Consider the following 25,107-nt stretch of genomic DNA (forward strand, 5'->3'; position numbering starts at 1 on the left):
GACGACGGACGAAAACAGATAGCAATAGGTCACCTGAGTGACTCAGGTGACCTAAAAAATATACATTTATCTAGCTAAGCTTGATCTTTAAATTGAAATCACTCCATGGCAGACTTTCTGATCTGTGAGGCGGTCAGCCAGATTCAATCGCCGGTGGCCAGATAGCTCAGTCAATAGAGCACCTGACCGGTTGAATTGAATGAAGATTTTTAACAGTATTGTACTGATATAATAAATTCAAGATGTAATAGTATTGTGTTAATGCAAGGTTTAATGATGTGATCAAAGTTTTTTGGTACTTAACAAGATTTTAACAACATACCAGTGAAGAGTATTGTGTTGCTGGAGGATTTGCCCCAGAGCTCCATAAAGTGTACAACATCTCCCATTCTCAGTGATGGGTGACCAGCAAATACAATGCATGGAGACTTAAAATCATTCTGTAGTCCATCTGTTAAACACAAATAAACAACACAGATACAAAAAGTTAAAAAGATCAGTTTAGTAAATATTTTTAAGATACTGAACATTTGTGGAAGACATACACAAGCTGTGTTAAATCACATTTTACTTGCAGAATTTTTATTATTATAAAATTAAATACATGTACATAAAGAAAGATAACTTTTTATTTATATGTCATGTTCAACAGTTTCTGTATTACTTCTTATTTATTGTTTTACATTTATATAGATTTTATAGAGAAATGCATTAACCCTTTTCAGTAAACATCTGTACATGCACGTACACTCTACATAAATAAACAATCAATGTTCTTTCTTCATTTGATGACATACCGTGTATATTTGTATAATGTCTAAGTCTTCCTATTGATACAAGCTGAAAGTAAACAATGTTTTTTGATTCACATGCAATTCAAAATACAAAACTTTTCATGCATGTATTTTAAAGCAATATCAGCTGCATTTTTGAGAAAATAATTTTGCTGTTAAAAAGTGTAATTATGATGAATTTGTATGTAAATTAAACAATTATGATTAATAAAACCAAAATGAAAATTTTAATTGTTTCAGAAGAAATATTTATGTACAATCGAATATAAAGCATTATATAAGAAATCAATAATGTAAAGGATGACAATAATGTCATTTTGCTTTAATTAAAGCTTATAAAAAGTTCTTCCATGGCAAATATGAACAACAGAATTTTATAAATGTTCTATTTTTCAGTCATTGAAATAGTTGAATGATTACAAAATTTCAACAAAATTTTCTTATGTCAAACTTGCAGCTCATATTGCTTTAAATACAGTTACATACATGTATCTGTCTGCCTGTATCAATTAAACTACATATATCTAACAAACTTCAGTTTTATAGTTATAAAAAATAAAATAAATTCTATGAAATCCCTTACCTCTGCATGAGGAAATGGGGGCTCAGGAAGATAGACTTTGTTTTGTTTGGATGTTGATAACCTAGTAAAGATCATCATCAATGTGAAAGTTCAACAATATTACATGTGCAACTAGAATATCATTAACAGGAACATTTCTACTAGATCCTTTGTCAAGTCAACACTATAAAAATGCATCTTCACATACATGTATGTTAATTTAAACATCTACAGCAAAAAGATTTCTTTCTAAATTATTTTGCAAGCTAAATTTAAAAAAATGTGTAAAACAAAATTTCCATGCAACACACTGACTTATTTGTTCATACAAAATCCCAGTTTATCTATACTGTAAGCTACTAAAAATTTTATCTTTTAAATATCTGTAAACTATTAATATATGATAAATAAGCAAACTCATTTTTTTTTAACTGATATACCATTCTGCGTAGATATTGGAGTATGCTAATGAACTGTCTGACACAGGAGACAGGAAGTACAGAGGAATTGTGGTTAATCCACAGCTATCAAGATGGCCGCTTAAACATTCAAAAAGGTCAAAGGTCATTCCTGATGGGTAACAAGGCACAAGGACATTACCCCCATTCTTTATTGTCACCACTGAAATAAAAAGATCTAACTGCAAATTCAAAATCTTATTTTGAAATCTTGACTCTGATGCCTGTAGTGTGGATTTTTGCTTACCTGTGTTGACACAGAATTCACCAATCATCTGATCAGGGTTATACCCTGGGGTTTTTGTCATAGAACTAAGAATAATCAGGTCACTCTGTCTTAATGGGTCTGTGTCCATGGGCTGGAAAAGAGAGAAGCAAAAGGTTGTAGTGTTCTCTTAACTAAACAGAGTCACAGTTATTGATACATGCTGTAACCTGTCCAATATTAGTGCACTGCGAAATGTTTTGTTTTCATATATTCATATAAAGCACATTCAGAGAGCTCTTATTCAAATCTATGCTTACTTGTTTAAAAATCAATTTATGCCAAATATCATACATGACAAATTGAATACATTTACAGTAACTTATTATTCTCATCACAGTAGCATGGATTATACTTACTTTGGGGTGGGTGGTCAAAGTTGATGTTCCAGAAATGTAACAGATCTACAGAGATAAAAAGATTTTTGAAATGTACATGTACATATACTGCATATTATTCAAAAATTTGATATACTAGTATGTAATGCTAGCTTTTTGTGAACACTTGACAATGCTGATAAGCCACTTTCTGTTAGTAACAGTCAAACACAGTTATCTCAAATTCAATGGGACTGTGAAAAATCTGACCAATCAAAAGATACCAAATATAAAGGGTAAATAAAATACATCAAAATATAATTTGCAACAACTCCCAAATATGTACCGGGTATGACAAATCCATCGAATTTGAGATACAGTTTGAGATACTGAAGTTTGCCTGTATGTAGTTAATTCACTCTCAATGCTTTAGGCTTTCCTTTTGTTTGGCAATTCATAGTTTATTTATGTTCTGATAAGTAAGGTTTTGGTAACCAATGGTTACACAGAGTTGTTCAATTACAACATGAAATGCTACAATTCACCTTTTGGTATGGGGACTAGATATACCTTTTGGTATGGGGACTAGATATACCTTTTGGTATGGGGACTAGATTTACCTTTTGGTATGGGGACTAGATTTACCTTTTGGTACGGGGACTAGATTTACCTTTTGGTATGGGGACTTGATTTACCTTTTGGTACGGAGACTTGATTGTCCAGTTACAACTGCCAATGCTGTACCCAGAACTACAGGCTGTGATAGTCAAAGCTCCAAATATGTTCTGCAAAAAAAAACACCACTTACAAATTTTATCACTGATCTGAATTTTGAACTATTTAATCTGGCTTTTAAGAAATATTATACAATTATTGCTGTTTTTTGTCCCCCGCTTGAAAAGTGGGGGATATTAATTTGGGTTTGTCCGTCCGTCCGTCTTTCTGTCTGTCTGTAACGCTTTCGTTTCCACACGATATCTCAAGAACCCTTTGAGCTTTTGCAATGAAATTTAGCATAGCAACTCCCTATGGAATAAAAAAGACCCCTATAGATTTTGAGGTCAAAAGGTCAAAGGTCAAGGTCATAAATAAGCAAATTCTGTCTGTTATAACACTTTTCCACACGATATCTCTAGAACCATTTGAGCTATCGCAATGAAATTTTACATAACAACTCCCTGTGGCCTTATGAAGACCCCTATTGATTTTGAGGTCAAAATCAAAGTTCAAGGTCGCAAATTTATAAATTCTGTCAGTGTGTAACACTATCATTTCCGGGTGATATTTCAAGAAGATTTTGAGCTTATGCAATATAATTTTATACCAAAACTCCCTAGGACCTCTCTCGCCCCTCTCAAAGTGCCCCGCCCCGTTTGTTTTATTAGTATTTATAGTATTACATGTCGCTATTTTTAGCACAGGGGCATGAGGAGAGATATTGCGTATAAAACAGGTTCTCCGCGGACTTTATGTTCTTATTACATCTATTAGAACGGTTTAATAAAGGCTAAATAAATCAAACACCATGGATTGTGAAAAATTTTGAGAATACCGAACATAAATATATACATGTATGTGACTTCACTTCTGCATACACTTGCCTCGACAAATAGCGATTCCTTGGTCTAGTGGTATGTCTCTCGCTTCCAAAGTGAGAGGTCCCGGGATCGAATCTTGGTCGATCCTTTTTTTTTTTTTGAAATACTTTTCTTTTTTTTTTTTTACCAAATGATATAGTATTCAGCATGTGAAATGAAAAAATTATGAGGTTATAAATTCATCATTACAGTGTGATAAACATTCAATCTTCCATACACATAATAAAGAATAAGCAATCAAATCTTTATATGCATATTGACATACATGTATTTTATTTGCTTCAGTATACATGTATACTTTTAATAATTCTACAAATTCAGTCAGGGGGATCCGACTTTTTCCCTAAGCAGGGGACACGAATTCTCTGAATTAGCTTGTTGAGATTAATACAATGATTTAGCCACCTGGGGAGTACAATATTCACTGAGCCCGGAGGGCGGGGTGAATATTGTACTTTGAAGGTGGCTAAATCATCATATTGACTGAAAAAAAATTGCTGTTGTATTAATTTAAAATGTTTAAAATCTACTTAAGTTGCCAGGAATGAAAAAAAAAATGTCAGGCTCTTTTCTGTGATAGATTTTGAAAGGAAGTAGGATTATCAGTGAGAACTGACAGCTTAAAAAGTAAAAATGACTTGTTTGTTTAGAAAAGGTATCAGAGGGAGGGGTGTCCTGGCACCCCCACTTACCACCCCACCCCAAATTATATATTCACCGAATGTTATGTTTACATGAGTAAAAGTAGGTAGCAGGTGTAATAGCTTACCAAACCTATTTGTATCAATTTGGAATTTCCCCGATCTATTTTTTAGATCATAGTGGAGAAAATGAATCCTTATATTCACCTGGAATGTCATGTGCAGGTAAATATAACATAGTTTTTTTCTACATAGTTGGATCTCAGTGAATCAGAATGAAAGGAATTATTCAATCATATAATAATTTCCATTATTTCTTATATCAGTTGTGTCACTATAAATTATAACATATGGCTCAATTTATTTATTGAGTGACTTACCCTTTTTTCATTGTACCCTACTGTCTGTACTGTTGACAGACAGGTCTGTACATTATGTCTGGTGTAACATTGAGTGACTCACCCTTTTCTCATTGTACCCCACAGTCTGTACTTTGGACAGACAGGTCTGTATATCGTGTCTGGTGTAGCACTCCCGCCATGCTGTGGGTCGTATTGCCTCCCTGAGAGGGGCGGGGAGAGAGGACAGAATTCCCTCAGATTTCCACTTTGAACACTTCTTATTTTGGGGATTCCTTTCTACATAGGTGACCAGTTCCTCCATATACTGCCTGAAAATAGGTGTAAAGAAAAGCCTGTTAGAGTGTATGATTTGCAAAACAGTACGACACGACACACAATCTTGATTTCCCACATTGAAAAACTATTAGTATTTCACACTTTTCATTTTCAATTCAGTTTGATTTAATAGTTTTTCTATTAAGATTCGACAGACTAATCAAAATTCCTATTTACAATTATTTTACTAAGGAACATTTTTTGTGCTTCCAAGAAAATTTTGAAAATGTATTTTTGTAAAAATAAAGGTGTATAATTACGTATTTCTTTTATCCATTTTTAACTAGCTGTTATTTCATACATTTTACACGGTAGTCTTATTGATGATTCAAACAACATAGTTTGAATAATTATCATTATACAGCTATCGTTTTGTTGATTTTGATCAACACCTAAACATTAACTGGCTTATTCTTATAACCCATCAATACCTTTTCTGATAACAGAAAACATTAATACCACATGTATCTAATAAGAAATGACTCAATACTACCTTCCTATTTGTAGAGTGGGTTCTGTACAATAAATCGTTCCTTTGAATCCTGAATATTCTGTTATATATGGTAATGCCAACATTGTATTATGATTGGACAAAAGAATAGCATCCACTTCTGAAAGGGTCGTCATACCCAGCTGTAAAATCGAGTAAAATACGCATCACTGAAAGTTTACACTTAACTCACATCAGATTTATTAATATGTCATAACAGGCTGTAAAACCATGTAAACATCCATCACTGAGATTTTACACTTAAAAGTGGATAAAACAACAAATGAGAATTAAAATTAATTTGAAATTTCACATTAATCTTCTCTTTTCTATAGCTAATAATATGTACCACAGTGTTAAAATTAATTTTCCCCCAGCTGTGTCTTACCTCTGGGGAGCAGAATTCCAGTGACCCATCTACAAATACAGACCCTGCCACTTCTCGAAGTTCATCTCCCTGGTAAAAAAAAATCATTAGATCCTCAATCAGTTGTAAATCTATTTTTTTATGTTATCACTCTAAAGAATTATTTATTAGTCTTTGTTATTTCATTTAAGATTTTTTAATATGGTGATTATTTAATATTTATATTACGGATACCAATTTCTCCTCTCAAGCACCTGCTAAAAATATTGATAACGATGAAAGTATTGCTCTTCATGAACAACCTACCATACTACACTGTATTTATTTTTGGAAGAATGAAAGTTTCTTGGCAGAGTGGGTACAAAAAGTCAGAGCTGGATTCAAGGATGAATTCAAGAATGGATTAAAAAAAATAAATAAAACTTGATGATATATAAATCATCAAGTCTTTTGCAAATTTAAAGGATAACACAGTGTTTTCATTTTTCTTAGGAACCAAGAATTTAATGGAAAAAAATTCTGTCAAATAAAAAATTAACACTGGAATTTAACACCTTCAATTTATTTAAAAATAATATTGTATACTTTGTGTGTAGAGATGAATTAAAAGCCTCTTCTTACTAAACAAAGGTATGCTTAAACTATAATAAAAAAAAAAAAACAAACAAAACATGTAAATAGATTAAAAAGGTGAAAAATAATGCTCACCAATATTTTGTCTTTTTCTTTGTCACTGTGAATCCATTTTTTATAAGTATTATCAGATCTGGAAAAGACTTTCTTATTTACTATTTGTAATTCATAAATTAAATACAAAATAACCCTCTTTATATCGTCACTGGGTCATTGTTAATTGTATGTGTTGCAGTCATAACAGAATAAGATATACATTTAAATGTGTTTCCAACTCACTGTAAAAGGAGCCAAAAGTGCAGGGCTGATGCATAGTAAAAGTTGTCAGCCCTGCCAAAGATCTAGCAACTAGCTTGAGAAATAAATTTGTTTTTAACAATTTTGTGACTGGAAACAAGTTACCATAACTTTGATCCCAAATCGGAAGAATAACAAATTCTTATTCTTGGCTTCTTAAACTTTTCTACTGATACTATTTATTGATATGAAAGTTTTTTATCAAATTTGTGATTTCAACATGTCCAAACAGGCATCAATACATGCATCTTGGGCAATTGTGTGCACAATTATTTCAAACATTGGCAAATATAAAATGTGTTCCCCACTTAACTCTGTAAATGATATCAAAATAGCGAGCGCAGCGAGTGTCGTGAAGTGACACTCGCAAAAGGAGCTCAATAGACTAACGTGTAAGAACAGAGGGAATTCAGAAAAAAATCTGTACATACGTCAGGCAAATTTGTCTGTGAAACATGCTCAGAATTCCTTTGCTACCCAATGTCCTTTGCACAGATAAATAAATAAATAATAACATAAAGCATAAAAGGCTATTCTTTGATGAAAAATGTTGCCATTTGTTCCCCCAGTAAAAACATACTTGTTTGGAGCCACAGATAATGGCAGAAACTTCAGAATCTGAGCAATGTCTAACCCACAGTCCAGCATCAAAGTGACTCCTTTGAAGTAAAGGACGAAGCATGGTTTGCTTGGATTTCCTGACAGACAAGACTACAATTAAAATAAATACACAGCAATGTAACATTTTGCAAAACCTTTGAATGGTTAACAAAATTAGATTGGCCATAACCAGATCAGCAGGTCTATTTTGCAGACTATTTTCCACTTTTATTTCCAGATATCAGTTGTCAGATAGATAAGGAGTAAAATCATGCAAAGCATCCCATGTGATATTATATTATTACCAATTTCATTTTATGGTGTTTTTTTTCGGTAAATCTTGCCTGTCTTCTTCACATGGGCGCAGCCATATTGAATTTGAATCACAATCTTTTGAATGTTTTATTTTTTATACCTATCCGCTTTTAGCTTTTAAGCGTATGAGTGATCCAGAATTTACTGTACTTTCATTTTCCGTTGAATGAAAACATGGGTACAACATCAGAGCCAAGTTGTACTCTTTACGTGCGGCATTTGCCATCTGAACTTAACAACAACGACAAAGAGGATTTACTTGTGCATTTTGGTGCTACTAAAGTGAAAGTTATGGGAATAAAAGGACCCATGGTAAACATATACGAGAATGACTAAAGAACATCGGAAAGACTGGGCGGTACTACGAATCACCGGAATGCCCCGTAATCACCGAAATGCCCCAAGAAATCACCGAAATGCCACCGAAATGCCCCTTATTTTGTTATATATAAACAAAAAATTAATAAATATTGATGACTTTAACTGTTCTAGAGCCTAGATACCGAATAAAAATGTCATAATTTTAACGTAAGTATTTTTATTTGAACAGAAGATTGTGCATGTTATAGTATCTAAGAAAGATAACTCTCACTGATTAAAGGCACGTGCCAAAATAGTCTTATTTTTAATTTTTCCCTTTTTTCTGTTTTAAATATATTCTAAATAATAAGTCATATTTTTCATATCAATTAGAATTTTGTTTGTAATATTATTTACATATATTCTTGATTTCTAAAAACGGAGTACACTAGTGTAATTTTACTGGAAAGTCCTATCTTTATATTAAGTTTTAAAGCAAATAGAAAGATCTTTTTTACGTTTAGTTTTAAAAAAATATTTACCATGTATGAATTTAATAAAATTTCATTGTTATCTGATATGAAAATGGGACTATTAATGCAACATTTTTTTAAAATCTTATTATTAAAAGTTTGATTGGATCTCTCACTTCTCATCAGTACAGTAACAGCTGCGTAAAATAGAATCAATGCTTGAATACTGTGATTGTCTTTTTGGAATTCCATTCAATTTGTATGAATGAATCCTAAAGAATATCTGATCCTCTGGTAACTAGCAAAGAAAAGAACTGCAATGTTTAAAGAAAATAACAAAATTTATCAAAATTATAGTTTTGTTTCGTTTTTGTGTTTATGAAATAATATTTTTTTTAAGTTTCATATTTTTTTTACTAGTATTAATGATTAAAAAATGAAGACAAAATTAATTTGATTTATTATGTTTAATTCGTCTGAAACAAATGGATATCTGAAATTATGTTTACTGTGTATACATGGACAGCTAATCTCACTGGGATTAATTAAGTAATTGATCTATTGACAGGTGTGTAGTATTATGTCATATTACATAATAGGTACATCACAATCAGTGATCGAAATTACGCACGTGCGCTATATACAAACATTGACATGGGATAATGAACTACATTTGATTCAATAGAAATAGTAAAATTTGACAATTTTACTATATATATATATATATTTTTTTTTTAAGTTGTTGAATGGGTTGAATACACCTACATCGTTTTATGAAACAATTGCTACTTTGGAAAGGTTTGCTAATTTACAAGAGAAATGTTCCGTACAATTAATGTTTGACCTGACTGACTATGTATCTAATCAAGTAACAGAATAAAAAAAATCATTAATAGAAATAGTAATATTTACATGGCCTTAACGAAGTACAAAGTTTAAAACCTTTTTTTTATTTTATGACTGCATTTGTCTTTTGAAATTCTTACATCGCGGTCGTAAATTATCACGGAAATTTGGTGTACCGGTACCCCCTCTCTCGTTTTGTTTGGTAAAACGTTAACTCTATGGTCTGTAAAAGTAAATATATACAATAAAAGATAAATTTACTCAATGAATAATGGCAGGTATATATATTTTAACGCTACGCCTATTTTCCCCCAGCAGGCGTCTGCAGACGAATAAATGTTACGACCTGGTTCACAATGCAAAATGTTGGAAGAAAAGGAAGAAAGAAGAAAGTCAATTTTTTTTCTTTTATCATAGTTATCATTTGTCATCTAATTTTCTCCGAGAAATATCATAAGACATTATTATTTCTTAGATTTTAAACATTGTAGACTTCACTTCTTAGGTCATCACCAAATACGAGTTATCGCCCTTTGAAGTACGATACGCTTCGAGCACAAAACATGAAAATAATTAATTTTACCGTCAATTATGCTTTACTGAAAAAAAAAAAAAGCATTAATTTTTATGAAAAACATCATGTAAAAACATATGTAAGGGCATTTCGGTGGTTTTGTTGGGCATTTCGGTGATTTTTAGGGGCATTTCGGTGATTACGGGGCATTCCGGTGATTCGTGTTACCCAAGACTGGGTATATGCTTCATTCATTTAGTATATAGATTCTTTTTATTTTTTCAGAAACATACTGCGTTTGCTACTTTTTCTGACCATGAATCTGCTAAAAAGGTATTTAGTAAACTTAACATTTAAAAAAATCAACAAGTATAGATTTTGAAGCAATCAGAGTCAGTTACTGCATGACTAAGTATCTTATATTGACAATTATGTATGTCCTTTGTCTGATTCTTGTAATTAACAGGCATTGAACCAGCTTCATCAGCTAGAAGTATGTGGATGTAAACTCATTGTAGAATTTGCCAAAAGTACACAGAGAAAGAATTTTCCTTCACTGCTCGAAAATAAGAGGTTATTCTTGCAGAGTTATAGTCAGTAAATATATCATAAAATGATCAATGCATCAGGAACTATTGTTTAAAATGTTAAAAATATCAGAAAATGCCATGTAAGATGTTTACAACATCAGTTTAAAAATTGCTTAATTAAACAGAAAACCACCAGTAGAAAGCAGTGACAATCTTCAGGAGACAAAAGATGATAAACCTGAGGAGTATCTGCCAACAGAAAATACTTTTAAAACCTGGAGGTAAATATGCTTTTCTACAAAACCTAATATAAGATGTAATATAAAATATGTTTGTTTAGTCACCAGACTGACCCAATATTTAATCGCCAACCCATTTTTTTTCGTAAAAATCCAGAGGTCACTGGCTGATCAGTTTAACTTTAACATGCATCTTAATTATACAAGCATTCAAAACTAAAATCCAAAGTAGAGACAGAAAATGGCAAGTTCAATATCTACATCAACTTGTTCATAGCAGTTTCATTATCATTGTGTGGTAGTTGTAAGGCATTTGATTAATCTAGCTTCTGTTGATATGGTGTGAAGGTCTATGTGTATTCTTTTGTTATAATCTTTATATTTGAGTCTATGTGTATTCTTTTGTTATAATCTTTATATTTGACCTTTGACTCTAATTTCAATAACTTTCTTAGTATTCCACTTTTCACTTTCAGCAAGTGAAAAAAAAAAATAAACTTAGGCCAACAATAAAAATTGATATTTTTTTTATGAACACCAACTGCAAAATAATCCGTACCCAATCATTTTTTCAGCACTTTTTTTCTAAGTTTCCAGAGAAATTGTTTTATTTTAAAAATAATTAAGTACCAGTTCACATAAAAATCAGACAAAGGGTGATATATGAGGGTTCTCAGAATTTGATGATTTTTCACTCATAGATTTATTTTGAAGTATGAACAATGTATGTAAAATGAAAAAAGTTTTGGGTCATGGTAACCATGGAAACCCTGCCAAAGAAATTTCCTTAGCAACCGGCGGATTTTTCAGTGTTGAAGGACAAAAAATCACCTATCTTTGAGGCTTAAAATAACATGTAAATTCCATGAGAATTATTCTTACTTATGGATGTAATAAAGATACACATTTATTGTGTTCTAATAATGTAATAAAAATATTTAGGTCTTAAGTCAGTTCTGTGGTAGACATTGGAAGGTACACATATTTTACAAGTTTTGCTGATTCAGCATTTTTCGTGATTTTGGCAATATTCAAGGCCAAATTTTAAAAATGGCCAGATTAATACAGTTGCATGTATCTCACATAAAAGAAGAGGTATTTCTCTTTTAGAATTTGAAGTCAAATCCATGGGCTCTTTTTAAAGTCGAACCTGTTGCCTAGCAACAAAAATGGGCTTTTTGATGCATAAAATGAGAAACAATGTAAAAAGTTTACGGAAAAATCAAATGAACGGTTATTTATGATAAACGAGATGCAAATTTTAAAATAGTATAATTAAATTCGGTCTCCCTATTGAGTATTGGAGTAATTATTGAGCATTGCATAATTCTTTATCTCCATAGCAACGACAGGTTCTCCATAGCAACAAGGCAAAGAAAGGTAATTTTGGCGTGTATTCGTGTAATCTTATTAAGACTTATTCAAAATAAGTCAGAAAAATCCGGTTGAGCAAAATTGACAAAGAAATGTTGGTTTTATTATTGTTATTTGTTTCTGGTGCTTAATCAACCCATATTGCAAGGATTCCGTGTACATGACAACCAAAGTTCCTATGTCTCCTGTAAAACAGATTTGACTTTGGGATTGTATTGTTTGTCATGGAATTGGATATTCAAGTAATATGCTGATAATTGCATGGTGATAGTTCGGAAAGAGTTTAAAATGTATCAAGTTATTGAATATTGTTCAATGACTTATTTCCATAGCAACAACACCATTCCCCTAGCAATGACACAAAGAAAGTTTGACGCATATACATGTTACTTGTAAATCTTTATCTAAATCACGTCATGAAGAAAAAAATGATGTTGAAATGTTTGTTTTTCAAAAGTATTTTTAAACTCATTTAATCCATAACAACTATTTCTAGCACATAGCAAACAATGTTACATTTTCAGTGTGGGATACTCTGTAGTCGTTATTCATAATATTGAAAGATTAGGCACTTATCACAGATTTCTCAGAAAGTATTACAATGTATGAATTCATTCCTCATGAAAATAAATAGAGAAATAAAATGAATAACGTCACTATGGAAACATTTTTAATGAAATTTCCAAATGAATAGAAAGATCAGGTTTAAATTATTCTATTGATACTTGTCATAGATTGGAGAGTTTTTTTCCAAATGAAAAGAACCGTTCGCGGTAGCTCAAAGGTAGCACCTACAGTGGGATTCGAACCCGCGACATAAGGATCAGCTCCTTACTTCCTGACTCTAGAGAAGACGCTCTAACCACTGCTCCATGAGGGCGACGCGGCACATTAAAATAAATCAAAATAAGAAAAGTCGCATCGCAGTCAGTTACGGTTATTTACGTAAAATTGAAGTTTACACCATTTGAAAGAAATATTGCAAGATGTTCAAAGCTAGATCAAATACAAATGAATTTAAAACATGGCTAGTCACGCAAGTAGAAACTTTATTTTTGTATGTTGTTGGTGAGATTTGCATTAATGTAGTGCAAACATATTTAAAAAATTATGCAAACGATGGTCAGAGGGTCATCTTCATGTATCCGGTTAGTTCATATCTTAAAATGGAAATATTATGCAACAAAAACAAAACAATTGACATCGAACTCATCCATGTAACACGGGGCCCATGGGCCACATCGCTCACCTGAGCACTGTGGCTAGGAAAAATCAATTCAGTAAATGCCTAAGTGGTCCCGATCCTAAAACAGGGGCGGGGGCTGATTTGAACAAACTGAATCTATGCATACTTGAACCTGCACTAACTAAGGGTGGTTACATATTTTTTGACTAACTGTGGCTTTATTCCAAATAAGTTATGTACTTTTGTGGTCCCACCCAATCCTGGGGGTCATGATTTTAACAAATCTTTATCTAAACTACTGTGATGCTAACATTTGAACAAGACCAATCAAGATTTTTATTAGCTCTACTGGTCAGAGACCAGAAGAGCTTATGCGATAGTAATGCGTCCGGCGTCCGTCCGTCTGTCTGTCTGTCTGTCTGTCTGTCCGTCTGTCTGTCCGTCTGTCTGTAAACAATTTTTCAAAACGCTACTCCTCCTACAATTTTAGTCTGATTTCAATATTACTTGGCACACAAGTAGACTACATTAACATACATAGAATAGTGCATCGGTTTTTGATTTCGATGAACGGTGTTGCCATGGTTACTAAAAATAGAATTTTCTGTGAAATTCCTTAAAAACGCTACTCCTTCTACAGTTTTGGTCTGATTTCAATATAACTTGGCACACAAGTAGACTACACTAAGATACATAGAATAGTGCATCGATTTTTAATTTTGATGAACGATGTTGCCATGGTTACTAAAAATAGAATTTTCTGTGAAATTCCTTAAAAACGCTACTCCTTCTACAGTTTTGGTCTGATTTAAATATAACTTGGCACACAAGTAGACTACACTAAGATACATAGAATAGTGCATCGGTTTTTAATTTTGATGAACGATGTTGCCATGGTTACTAAAAATAGAATTTTCTGTGAAATTCCTTAAAAACGCTACTCCTTCTACAGTTTTGGTCTGATTTCAATATAACTTGGCACACAAGTAGACTACACTAAGATACATAGAATAGTGCATCGGTTTTTAATTTTGATGAACGATGTTGCCATGGTTACTAAAAATAGAATTTTCTGTGAAATTCCTTAAAAACGCTACTCCTTCTACAGTTTTGGTCTGATTTAAATATAACTTGGCACACAAGTAGACTACACTAAGATACATAGAATAGTGCATCGGTTTTTAATTTTGATGAACGATGTTGCCATGGTTACTAAAAATAGAATTTTCTGTGAAATTCCTTAAAAACGCTACTCCTTCTACAGTTTTGGTCTGATTTCAATATAACTTGGCACACAAGTAGACTACACTAAGATACATAGAATAGTGCATCGGTTTTTGATTTCGATGAATGGTGTTGCCATGGTTACTAAAAAAAGAATTTTCTGTGAAATTCCTTAAAAACGCTACTCCTTCTACAGTTTTGGTCTGATTTCAATATAACTTGGCACACAAGTAGACTACACTAAGATACATAGAATAGTGCATCGGTTTTTGATTTCGATGAACGGTGTTGCCATGGTTACTAAAAATAGAATTTTCTGTGAAATTCCTTAAAAACGCTACTCCTTCTACAGTTTTGGTCTGATTTCAATATAACTTGGCACACAAGTAGACTACACTAAGATACATAGAATAGTGCATCAGTTTTTAATTTTGATGAACGATGTTGCCATGGTTACTAAAAATAGAATTTTCTGTGAAATTCCTTAAAAACGCTACTCCTTCTACAGTTTTGGTCTGATTTCAATATAACTTGGCACACAAGTAGACTACACTAAGATACATAGAATAGTGCATCGGTTTTTGATTTCGATGAACGGTGTTGCCATGGTTACTAAAAATAGAATTTTCTGTGAAATTCCTTAAAAACGCTACTCCTTCTACAGTTTTGGTCTGATTTCAATATAACTTGGCACACAAGTAGACTACACTAAGATACATAGAATAGTGCATCGGTTTTTAATTTCGATGAATGGTGTTGCCATGGTTACTATAAATAGAATTTTCTGTGAAATTCCTTAAAAACGCTACTCCTTCTACAGTTTTGGTCTGATTTCAATATAACTTGGCACACAAGTAGACTACACTAAGATACATAGAATAGTGCATTGGTTTTTAATTTCGATGAACGTAGTTGCCATGGTTACTAAAAATAGAATTTTCTGTGAAATTCTTTAAAAACGCTACTCCGTCTACAGTTTTGGTCTGATTTCAATATAACTTGGCACACAAGTAGACTACACTAAGATACATAGAATAGTGCATCGGTTTCTGATTTCGATTAACGGTATTACCATGGTTACTAAAAATAGAATTTTCTGTGAAATTCCTTAAAAACGCTACTCCTTCTACAGTTCTAGTTTGATTTCAAAATAAGTTGGCACACAAGTAGACTACACAAAGATACATAAAATAGTGCAATGGTTTTTGATAAGTACAAACCAGTAGAGCTACAGTCTCGACAGAGACTTCTGGTTTCCTATATATTCCTATGTAAAACTTTGATCATCCATTGTGGCTGTACCCCCCGGGGGGTCATGATTTGAACAAACTTGAATCTACACTACCTGAGGATGCTTCCATATAAACATGACCAATAATGGCTTTGCTGTTATTAAGAAGATTTTTCCTATATATTCCTATGTAAAACGTTGGTCGTCCATTGTGGCCCCACCCTACCACCGGGGGTCATGACTTGAATAAACTTGAATGTGCACTACCTGAGGATGCTTCTACATAAGTTTCATCTTTCCTGGCCCAAAGTTTTTACATTAATACCAGCTATTTATATTGATATATGGTGGCAAGAAGTATAAAATTCAAGTCCATCCCCTCCCTTCCCCAAGTAAACTTTTGAGTGCTGAGCTGATTTGTTTTTACCTAGCCCATGTGCTCAGGTGAGCAATGTTGGAGGTTGCTCCCACTACTTTGATACACGTTGCTATGGGCCTGTTCTCTGGGTAATAGCATTTGAAGCTACAGAGCTACAGATTCCTTGTGAACTGACTAAGTGTCAGCTTCCCAACAACAAGTTAAAGATACAAGCTTATAAATACTAGTATCTTATCTTTTGAAAAATGGAAATTAGCTCAAATGAACACAATATATGCTAGTTAAACATTACCAGGGTTAAGGGTTTTCTTAGGTGTACACAATTTTGTGAGCTTGCTCATTTCATATTCATGTTTTCTTTCACTGCATTTAATTTCCAGTATTTTGCATAGGATTTCCGACATGCTTAAAATTTCAATTTCGACAATTGTATTTCATTTCCGACATTTTTTGTATTTCTTGGATATCTGCAGGATCCTTTTCTGACAATTTTTTTGCATGCCAAACAGCTGGAAATAAAATTTTATATAAAATTAATTCATGTTCAAAAATTAAAAACATATTTATGATTCAATACATACTTATACAAGCAGCAATAATACTTATAATAATATCTTTCCCTGTGTTACATGTACAGGCGTAATTGTGATGTCTTCGTATTAAAAACATTCTACTGTCTGTTGAGAATTCCTTCAACGATGATTGTTTTTTCCTAGGGCCGTGTAAGAAGGTGGGGGGGGGAGAGGCTATTAAGCCGATACTTACCTATAGAATACTATTGAAAACTTCACTACAATATACATGTGCCCCCTCAATAATAATATCTGACGATACTCTATATTTTGGTTTGTTTGCCAAGGAATTTTCGGTTGTTGATAGTGCCCAAACTGAAAATATATGGTTGTAACACCCCCCCCCCCACCCCCGAAATTGCTTGTTAGGGAGCTGTATTTACCAGAAGTAGTTTCTGTATGCCTTTTAATTTCCATCCTTGCATATCTGAGTTCCGGAAGCGGGGGGGGGGGGGGGGGGGGGGGGGGGGGGTGGTTATGTGCTTAGCCTTTTCCTAGTATAGACATTGAACACTGTTGCGTAGGTTTAGCCCCCCACTTTCTACAGACACGTAGTCAAAATAGGTTTAAAATTAGGAATTCAAAGTGGTGCTGTTTGGAAACCAGAAGTCTCTGTCGAGACTGTAGCTCTACTGGTTTGTACTTCTAACAAAGGAGGAAAAAAGAAGCCATTGCCATCAGACCAAAACTGTAGAAGGAGTAGTGTTTTAAAGGAATTTCACTGAAAATTCTATCTATAATAACCATGGCAACACCGTTCAGCGAAGTCAAAAACCGATGCACTATTCTATGTATCTAAGTGTAGTCTACTTGTGTGCCAAGTTACTGGGGTTCTGGACTGTTAGGGTGGGGCTCTATTGATTATATAGTGGAAATGCATTATTTCTTTGAAAATCTTCTTCTCTGTTCCTGAGTATTAAATAAACAAATTAAGTACATAGTTATGATGAGCAAGAGTGTCTCTACATAAATTGTAAATTTTATGGCCCCAGGGTCTGGGGTTATGGTGTTAGGGTGAGGCTCTATTGATTATATAGTGAAAATGCATTGTTTCTTTGAAAATCTTCTTCTCTGTTCCTGAGTATTAAATAAACTAATTAAGTACATAGTTATGATGAACAAGAGTGCCTCTACCATATTTGTGAAATTCATGGCCCCAGGGTCGGGGTTCTGGTGTAAGGGTGGGGCTCTATTGATTATATAGTGAAAATGCATTAAATATTTGAAAATCTTCCTCTCTGCTCCTAGGTATTAAATAAACTAACTAAGTACATAGTTATGATGAGCAAGAGTGCCTCTACCAAAATTGTGAATTTTATGGCCCCAGGGTCAGGGGTTCTGGTGTTAGGGCGGGGCTCTATAATGATTATATGGTGAAAATACTTTACATCTATGAAAATCTTTTTCTCTACTTCTGGGCAATAAGCAGATTAACTTTTTACATAGTTATGATGGGCTCTTCTTCCAGAATTGTGAATTTCAAGGCCCCTGGGTCAGGGATACCAAAATTGGGAAGGGGGGGGGGGCGGGCTCTGCTTATATACTGAAAATGAATTGTTTGAAATCTGCTCCTTGGTATTAATCAAACATTTTTGATAAGCAAGTATGCCTTTTCAAAAATTGTGCAATGTGTAGACCTAGGGTCAGGGGTTCATATGTGGTAGGAGCACTCCTGATTATTGCTGAATATTACTGATTAGATGACATACTTTTTTGTTCCCCTACCCCTTCTTATCGGTATTAAATAAAACAGACAAAACAATTGCTAAGTGTTATGATTAGCAATGGTGTCTCTTTCAAAATTGTGATTGCCATAGCATCTAGCTTAAAATATGAACCAAATTCAATCATTTGAAAGTTGTTGCATGATGCTCAGGTGACCTATAAGGCCCATGGGCCTCTTGTTTTTAACTCACCCTTTCACTCACATGTAGTTGTTGCCATGACAACAATTGATGGAACATTTCATACATTTTTTCAGCACTCTCCACAAATACAATCATCAACACATTAATTTAATATTCATTTCCATGACGAACACTGATCCAAAAGTCAAATTTCTTTACAGGAGGCATAGGGTACATTGGTTGCCAGGCACTGGGAATCGTTGCCATGTGTTGATTAAAGACGAAAAAAATTAAGATTGACCGACAGTTCATTGTCAGTTTTGCTCAATCACATTTTTCTGTCTTAATTTGAATAAGTCTTAATAAGATTACACGAATACACGCCAAAATTACCTTTCTTTTCCTTGTTGCTATGGAGAACCTGCCGTTGCTATGGAGATAAAGAATTATGCAATACTCAATAATGTGCTAGGGAGACTGAATTTAATTATACTATTTTAAAATTTGTATCTCGTTTATCATAACCGTTCATTTGATTTTTCCGTAAACTTTTTACATTGTTTCTCATTTTATGCATCAAAAAGCCCATTTTTGTTGCTAGGCAACAGGTTCGATTTTAAAAAGAGCCCATGGATTTGACTTCAAATTCTAAAAGAGAAATACCTCTTCTTTTATGTGAGATACATGCAACAACTGTATTAATCTGGCCATTTTTAAAATTTGGCCTTGAATATTGCCAAAATTACGAAAAATGCTGAATCAGCAAAACTTGTAAAACATGTGTACCTTCCAATGTCTACCACAGAACTGACTTAAGACCTAAATATTTTTTATTACATTATTAGAACACATTAAATGTGTATCTTTGTTACACCTAAAAGTAAGAATAATTCTCATGGTATTTACGTGTTATTTTAAGCCTCAAAGATAGGTGATTTTTTGTCCTTCAACATTGAAAAATCCGCCGGTTGCTAAGGAAATTTCTTTGGCCGGGTTTCCATGGTTACCATGACTCAAAACATTTTTCATTTTACATACATTGTTCATACTTCAAAATAAATCTATGAGTGGAAAATCATTAAATTCTGAAAACCTTCATGTATCACTTTTTAACAGTTTTGTCTGATTTTTATGTGGACTGGTACTTAAAAGGTATACAAGTTCTTTAGACTGGGCCATCCTTAAAAAATTGTTTGTTTGGAATTGCCGCCTGAAGGGTTTCAGACACAGGAGGGAGGGAAGAAAATTTTTGTTTGTTAAATTGAAGATTAACAGTAAACAGTAAATACATTTTCTGACTTTTAAAGAAAGCATCTACCATCAACAAAAAACCTAATTTTACATAGATCTGACACTATATTTCAGTGTTTTGTATGGTGCATGTGATAAATGTAATGGGCAAAAAAATTGATTAAATAAAAAAAAATCTTCTTACTTTTGGTCAATAAAATTTTTTCAGGAGGGGGCATTTCAATGAGGCAGGAGGCAATTCCAAACAAACTATAATTTTATATTGGCCCTGCTCTTTGATTGAAAATTTTTATCGCAATACACTTGTATATATAGCTATCCAGTGTGTAGTGAAAACATTAATTAATAAATTTCCAAGTCTGTGATTTTTATGACAGTTCAATTTGGTCAATACTGTAAACAAAAATAAACTACTGTAAATCAGGTTTTATTCGCGAGAACTTAATTTTCGCATAATTACGTGAGACAATGAGCTCGCGAAAATTAATTCTCGCGTTTAAAAGTATTTCTTACGATTATATAGAGTTAAAACAATAATTCGTGAAAATTATGTCTCGCTAATAAAGAGTCAATGACTATCGCGTGAAAATAAGGTGTCGCAAAAATTTAGTGCTCTACAGTACCTACCTTGAAAAATGTGGGTCGGAGTACATCTAACAAAAATAATTTTTATGATAGCTTTACATTCTTCATTTTGTTTAAATTATGAATAAATCCTAAACTCATGTGTGGACTAAGGGCAATTCACATGTACATATACTCTGCTACTTCAAAGAAAAGTCTGCAACTTTTAAAGAAGGGTGCCATTTTTTCTTAATGATGAATGAATCACAGAATGGTGCCTTATCCATTTCTTTTCAGGATGGAATATCCCAGGAACCCTAAGCTGCATTACTTGTATCCTCCCCCAACTGTGGCCATAGTAACCAATATAGCCAATGCTCTGGCTTCATATCCAAAATTCTATGTCCAGGTAAGTCCTTCAGTAAATGAGATAGGAGACAAACATAATCTGTAAATTATGTGTTATTGAGCTCATTTTGTGAACATAAGTAACTGTGAAGATTCTGGCATATATAGATATTCATTGGTAGTGTAATACACTCAATTTCAGCTTACACCCATGAAAGATACTAGGTATTGGGGAGTTAGATTTGTACCTAATACAAGTAGAAATGTATATATTTTATCTAAGCAATGTCTATAATTTTGCTTCAGGTGCTCCATCTAATGAACAAAATGAACCTGCCTGCCCCGTTTGGACCTGTTACCTCCACACCTCCTATAGTGAGTATAACCACAGGCACCTGAATTTTTACCAATAAGTCGCTAAATTAGCAGAATATTGAAAAATTTTACCCCCTCTATATATAAATACACAAGGTGTGCAACGCCATTTTGACCCCCTGCTTCAATTTAACGCATAAATCGGATATGCCTACCGGTGTGCATGTAGCGTTGGGTTCAAATATGATAATTCTCATTAAACATCTCTTCCTAAAGTTAAAATCTATTAATGTGTTCATAATGCTATCAAGTAAAACTTCAGCAAACTTCGGATTTCATATTTGTAATTATATATAGAGGGGGTCGAATTTTTCAATATTTGGCTAATTTAGTGACTTAATGGTAAAAATTCAGGTGCATGTGGTATAACCTAACTTTACACACATCATTGAAAGCATACTACAAGGACAGTGGACCTTGATAATTCTCTAGTTTTAGTCATACGTAACAGTAAATAACGGATCACTTGAGGATGATCTCCCTTGTCCAGAATAACTTTCAATTTCCTAGAAAATTATATCATTAAACTATACACATTCTTTCTCTCTTACTGGCCACTCAAGCTAATATTAATTGTTATAATGACTTGATTTGCCCACAGCCTGGTGATAAAGAAGATACTCTGATGTTAGGAAAAGATCAGCTAGAATCTGAGGAAATGGAAGTTATAAGTGAGGAGGAATCAGAGATGGAAAGTGAAAGTGAAAATAACGGGTAAAATCATCAGTGGAAGCAATGATTTAATCTACTTATGTCTCTTAGAGATTTGAAACAACATTTATAACCTCTTATAAATAGGGTGTCTTTAATATAAGCTTTGATCTATTTGATTGATATGAATAATTTTTTTTTTCTAAATAGCAATGTTAAAGAAAAAATTGCTGTCAAGAGACCTTTGAAAAGAAAATCCAGATTACCTAAGAAGAAGTTAAAGTTAGCTCCCTTAGTGGCCCCCTCAGAAACCCCACCTGTCAGACCGACTCAGGTGATACATGCTCAGGAGGTGTTTGAGCAGCCCACCTCACAGGTCCAGTCCAAGAAAATAGAACTGAGGCTGCCAGAGGCAGTGCTACCCAGAGATGAAGATAAAGGTTGGCATTTCTTTTATTGGACAACTATTTTGTTTTAATTGAATTAATCAAATGCAGTTAACAATCATGTGGTGGCACATTTTTAGTTGTAGAGCCCCCTGATTTGTTGTCAGTGGTGGAATCAGCTGAGCAGACTGGAGGGGAGGAAGGCGGTGAAAGTGGATTCGGGAAAATTCAACCTGTAGAGAAGGTAAAGTAGAAATGAGACTTACCAACCAATGGATCATGTGATTGAAAGTTATCATTCTGTTTTATGCAAGCATATTTTATACAGTTTATGTGAATGTTTTAGTTAAAAAATAAATGGAAATCTACCCCCTTTTGCAAAGTTGTGTATTAATTTAGTACTGGTCATATTACTGGTGCAGAAAAAAAGCTGAGGTTGAAACATGTAATTCTCCCAATTTATTATAATTATGCTTAGCTGCACAGTATGAACTTTGAACTCTATCTTTTCTAGCCTCCACCAGAAGAAGAGTTGAGGGAATCAGACCTACCCTATACGGTAGATCCTGAGTTGTTTCTGTCCCTGGATGAAATCAAAAAGGGCAGAATATCCCAGTCAGGTAAATACACAGTGTGTCTTGTGATCTCCCATATTAAATCATCATCTTTTTTTGGACACATTTAGCAAATGTAAAGTCAGTCTCTTTAAAAAGGAAAACCAACAGGAAACAGGAACAGTTTGATTTTTTTTCTATTTTACTGCATTTCATGTGATATGTTAATGAAATATTTAATTTCCTTTTTTTCTAGAAATGAAGAATTTTTCAGTTTTTAAAAAATATGAAGCTGGTGAGGTGGCCGGCCGCCTGTATATCAAGAATCTTGCTAAAAATACCACAGAGCAGGTAAAACTGCACATTTATACATGTTCATAGATGTATAAATGTTTTTCAATAAAATTAGAATTAACTTATGGTGTGAGTTGACTTAAAATTGGTTTTTATGTTGCAGTTTTTCATAAATTTGTAGTTTTAGGACAAGCCACTAAAACACAATAGAAATTTTATTTGAAAGTGATTATAGAAATCTTACGAGTATCAATCTGTACTCAGAGTTGCTATGTTTCCTCACAACATTCTGACCTCAGTCATACAGGTATTACAAGAAAAAACTGATTTATAAATATATATGTTTAGAAAAAGAATTCTTTGAAGTTTTGAACATTTTCTATGAGAATCATAAATCTGAGACATTGACAGAGGTGAAACATCACTCTGGGTATACATGTTGTTTGTTTTTCATTGATCATATCACATTGTATTCTTGAGTTTTGGCTTCATGTAATCTAATGTGTTCCTTTCTTTAAACAGGACCTTGTCAATATATTTGGAGGCTTTGTGAATTGGAGTGACGAGTTAGAAAAGAACATGTAGGTTATCATTCATTAAGATTACATGTACTTTTTTTCTATGATTAGAACTTAGAGCTCTTATAATAGAAGAAATAAGGGTAATAATTAGGTTTTGGTTTATAAAGAAATATAATTTTCTTACATTTTTTAACAGATTTGATATACGTTTAATGAAGGAAGGCCGAATGAAGGGACAGGCTTTTGTCACCTTCGCCAATGAAAAGTCAGCTCACAAAGCTCTCAAGGAAACAAACGGCTTTGTCCTGAATTCCAAACCCATGGCAGTGGTAAGTCCACCTTGCTGACTAAGAATGGGTAATCATATATTGCTAGCTCATCTGAGTCAAGGCTCAAAGAGTGACCTTTTACATGTAGATGGAGATTTTGGCTTTATTTAGATTTTTCAGATTCTAAGAGGCTTAGAATCATTAACTTTAAATAGTTGGTGCATCTTTAGTTCTTGGAGTTTGTTAACGAGAAAGGTTACCATGACCTACTTTCTGAATGTTATGGCTTTGCCTTAATATATCAGATACTAAGTGGATTAGAACAGAAATGACAACATTGTAAAGAGCAATTCTAGGCCCTTGGGCGTCTTGTTACATTAATACCATGGTAATTTAATTTTTTTTAATTTTAGCAATTTGCAAGATCAGCAAAGGCAAAGGAACCCAATGAGAAGCCTTCTAAGAAATGATGTTAGAACAAAGTCAAGGACAAGGCTTTCAAAGTCAAGGACAGTGGAAGAAAAACACACTGAACTCGCAAATGTAAAATATTGAGATTGAGTTTATAATAGCAGTAAGAATGGCAATTGGATTGTGATACACATGTACAAGTACTGCAAAGCAACAGGACAGCTCAAATCTTATATGTCCAGAAAATTAAAAAATGTACTTAACTCTTCTTGAATTTGGTGCTACATTTAGTAACTGAAATAGGAATTAACATCTAATAGATACATGTAGAAGCTGATGAAAGAATCGTTTCTGAAATCATGAAACCTGTCGGTACATTTGCAAATGTTTTTTGTAAACATGAAATATGTTATTTCTTTTTTGATATTCAATGCAACTGGAATAAAATCTAAGTAAAAAGTAACATATATGTGTTTTATATCCTTTGTTATGCCCTGCCATGAATATGGCTGGGGCATATACACGGCGGAGAATCTACGTCATCGGACGGGATTAGGACACACAAAAATGGAGGACAAATGCTCCGCTTCGATGTAAGAAGTTGATATTTTTGCATTTATAAAGAATGAATATTAAATCAGTATCCTGCCTAAAGTATGCCAAAGAACGTCAACTACAATAGACAATGTACGTTTGCTGGTGATAGAATCTTATTGTTCCAAACACTTCGACACAGTTTGAAAACAAGTGAGAA

At 33.3% G+C, this 25,107-nt stretch overlaps 2 protein-coding genes across 2 annotated transcripts; one reads left to right on the forward strand and one right to left on the reverse strand.

The window, feature by feature from the left end:
* Window positions 1-322: 322 nt before the first annotated feature.
* Window positions 323-7,805, reverse strand: LOC134229364 (integrator complex subunit 9-like; the record flags this gene model as incomplete). Its single annotated transcript, XM_062711109.1, has 12 exons — window positions 7,680-7,805; window positions 6,878-6,935; window positions 6,191-6,259; window positions 5,806-5,945; window positions 5,098-5,305; window positions 3,092-3,181; window positions 2,439-2,483; window positions 2,062-2,173; window positions 1,797-1,977; window positions 1,378-1,438; window positions 798-840; window positions 323-451 (listed from the first exon to the last, which is right to left on the reverse strand). Coding segments are annotated over exons 1-12 (1,204 nt in total), but the record flags the coding sequence as incomplete, so codon positions are not given.
* A 360-nt stretch (window positions 7,806-8,165) lies between these two features.
* Window positions 8,166-24,816, forward strand: LOC134229363 (RNA-binding region-containing protein 3-like). Its single transcript, XM_062711108.1, has 14 exons — window positions 8,166-8,326; window positions 10,433-10,480; window positions 10,614-10,720; window positions 10,863-10,958; window positions 20,842-20,953; window positions 21,199-21,267; window positions 21,869-21,981; window positions 22,129-22,358; window positions 22,445-22,548; window positions 22,819-22,924; window positions 23,115-23,209; window positions 23,675-23,733; window positions 23,870-24,002; window positions 24,356-24,816. The coding sequence occupies exons 1-14, from the start codon at window positions 8,189-8,191 to the stop codon at window positions 24,410-24,412; spliced, it is 1,467 nt and encodes a 488-aa protein (XP_062567092.1). The 5' UTR covers window positions 8,166-8,188; the 3' UTR covers window positions 24,413-24,816.
* The last annotated feature ends 291 nt before the right edge of the window (window positions 24,817-25,107 follow it).

This window comes from Saccostrea cucullata, unplaced genomic scaffold (assembly GCF_032062105.1).
Source record: "Saccostrea cucullata isolate Sc308-1 unplaced genomic scaffold, CSIRO_AGI_Scuc_v1 ctg5112, whole genome shotgun sequence".
NCBI classification, from domain to species: domain Eukaryota; kingdom Metazoa; phylum Mollusca; class Bivalvia; order Ostreida; family Ostreidae; genus Saccostrea; species Saccostrea cuccullata.

Bases quoted from the DNA above. Each gene is read 5' to 3' on its own strand.
- LOC134229363 (XM_062711108.1), top strand. From the start codon at position 8,189: ATGGGTACAACATCAGAGCCAAGTTGTACTCTTTACGTGCGGCATTTG. The intron at 22,549-22,818 runs GTAAAGTAGAAA...TATCTTTTCTAG, and splicing joins AAATTCAACCTGTAGAGAAG to CCTCCACCAGAAGAAGAGTT. The intron at 24,003-24,355 runs GTAAGTCCACCT...TTTTAATTTTAG, and splicing joins ATTCCAAACCCATGGCAGTG to CAATTTGCAAGATCAGCAAA.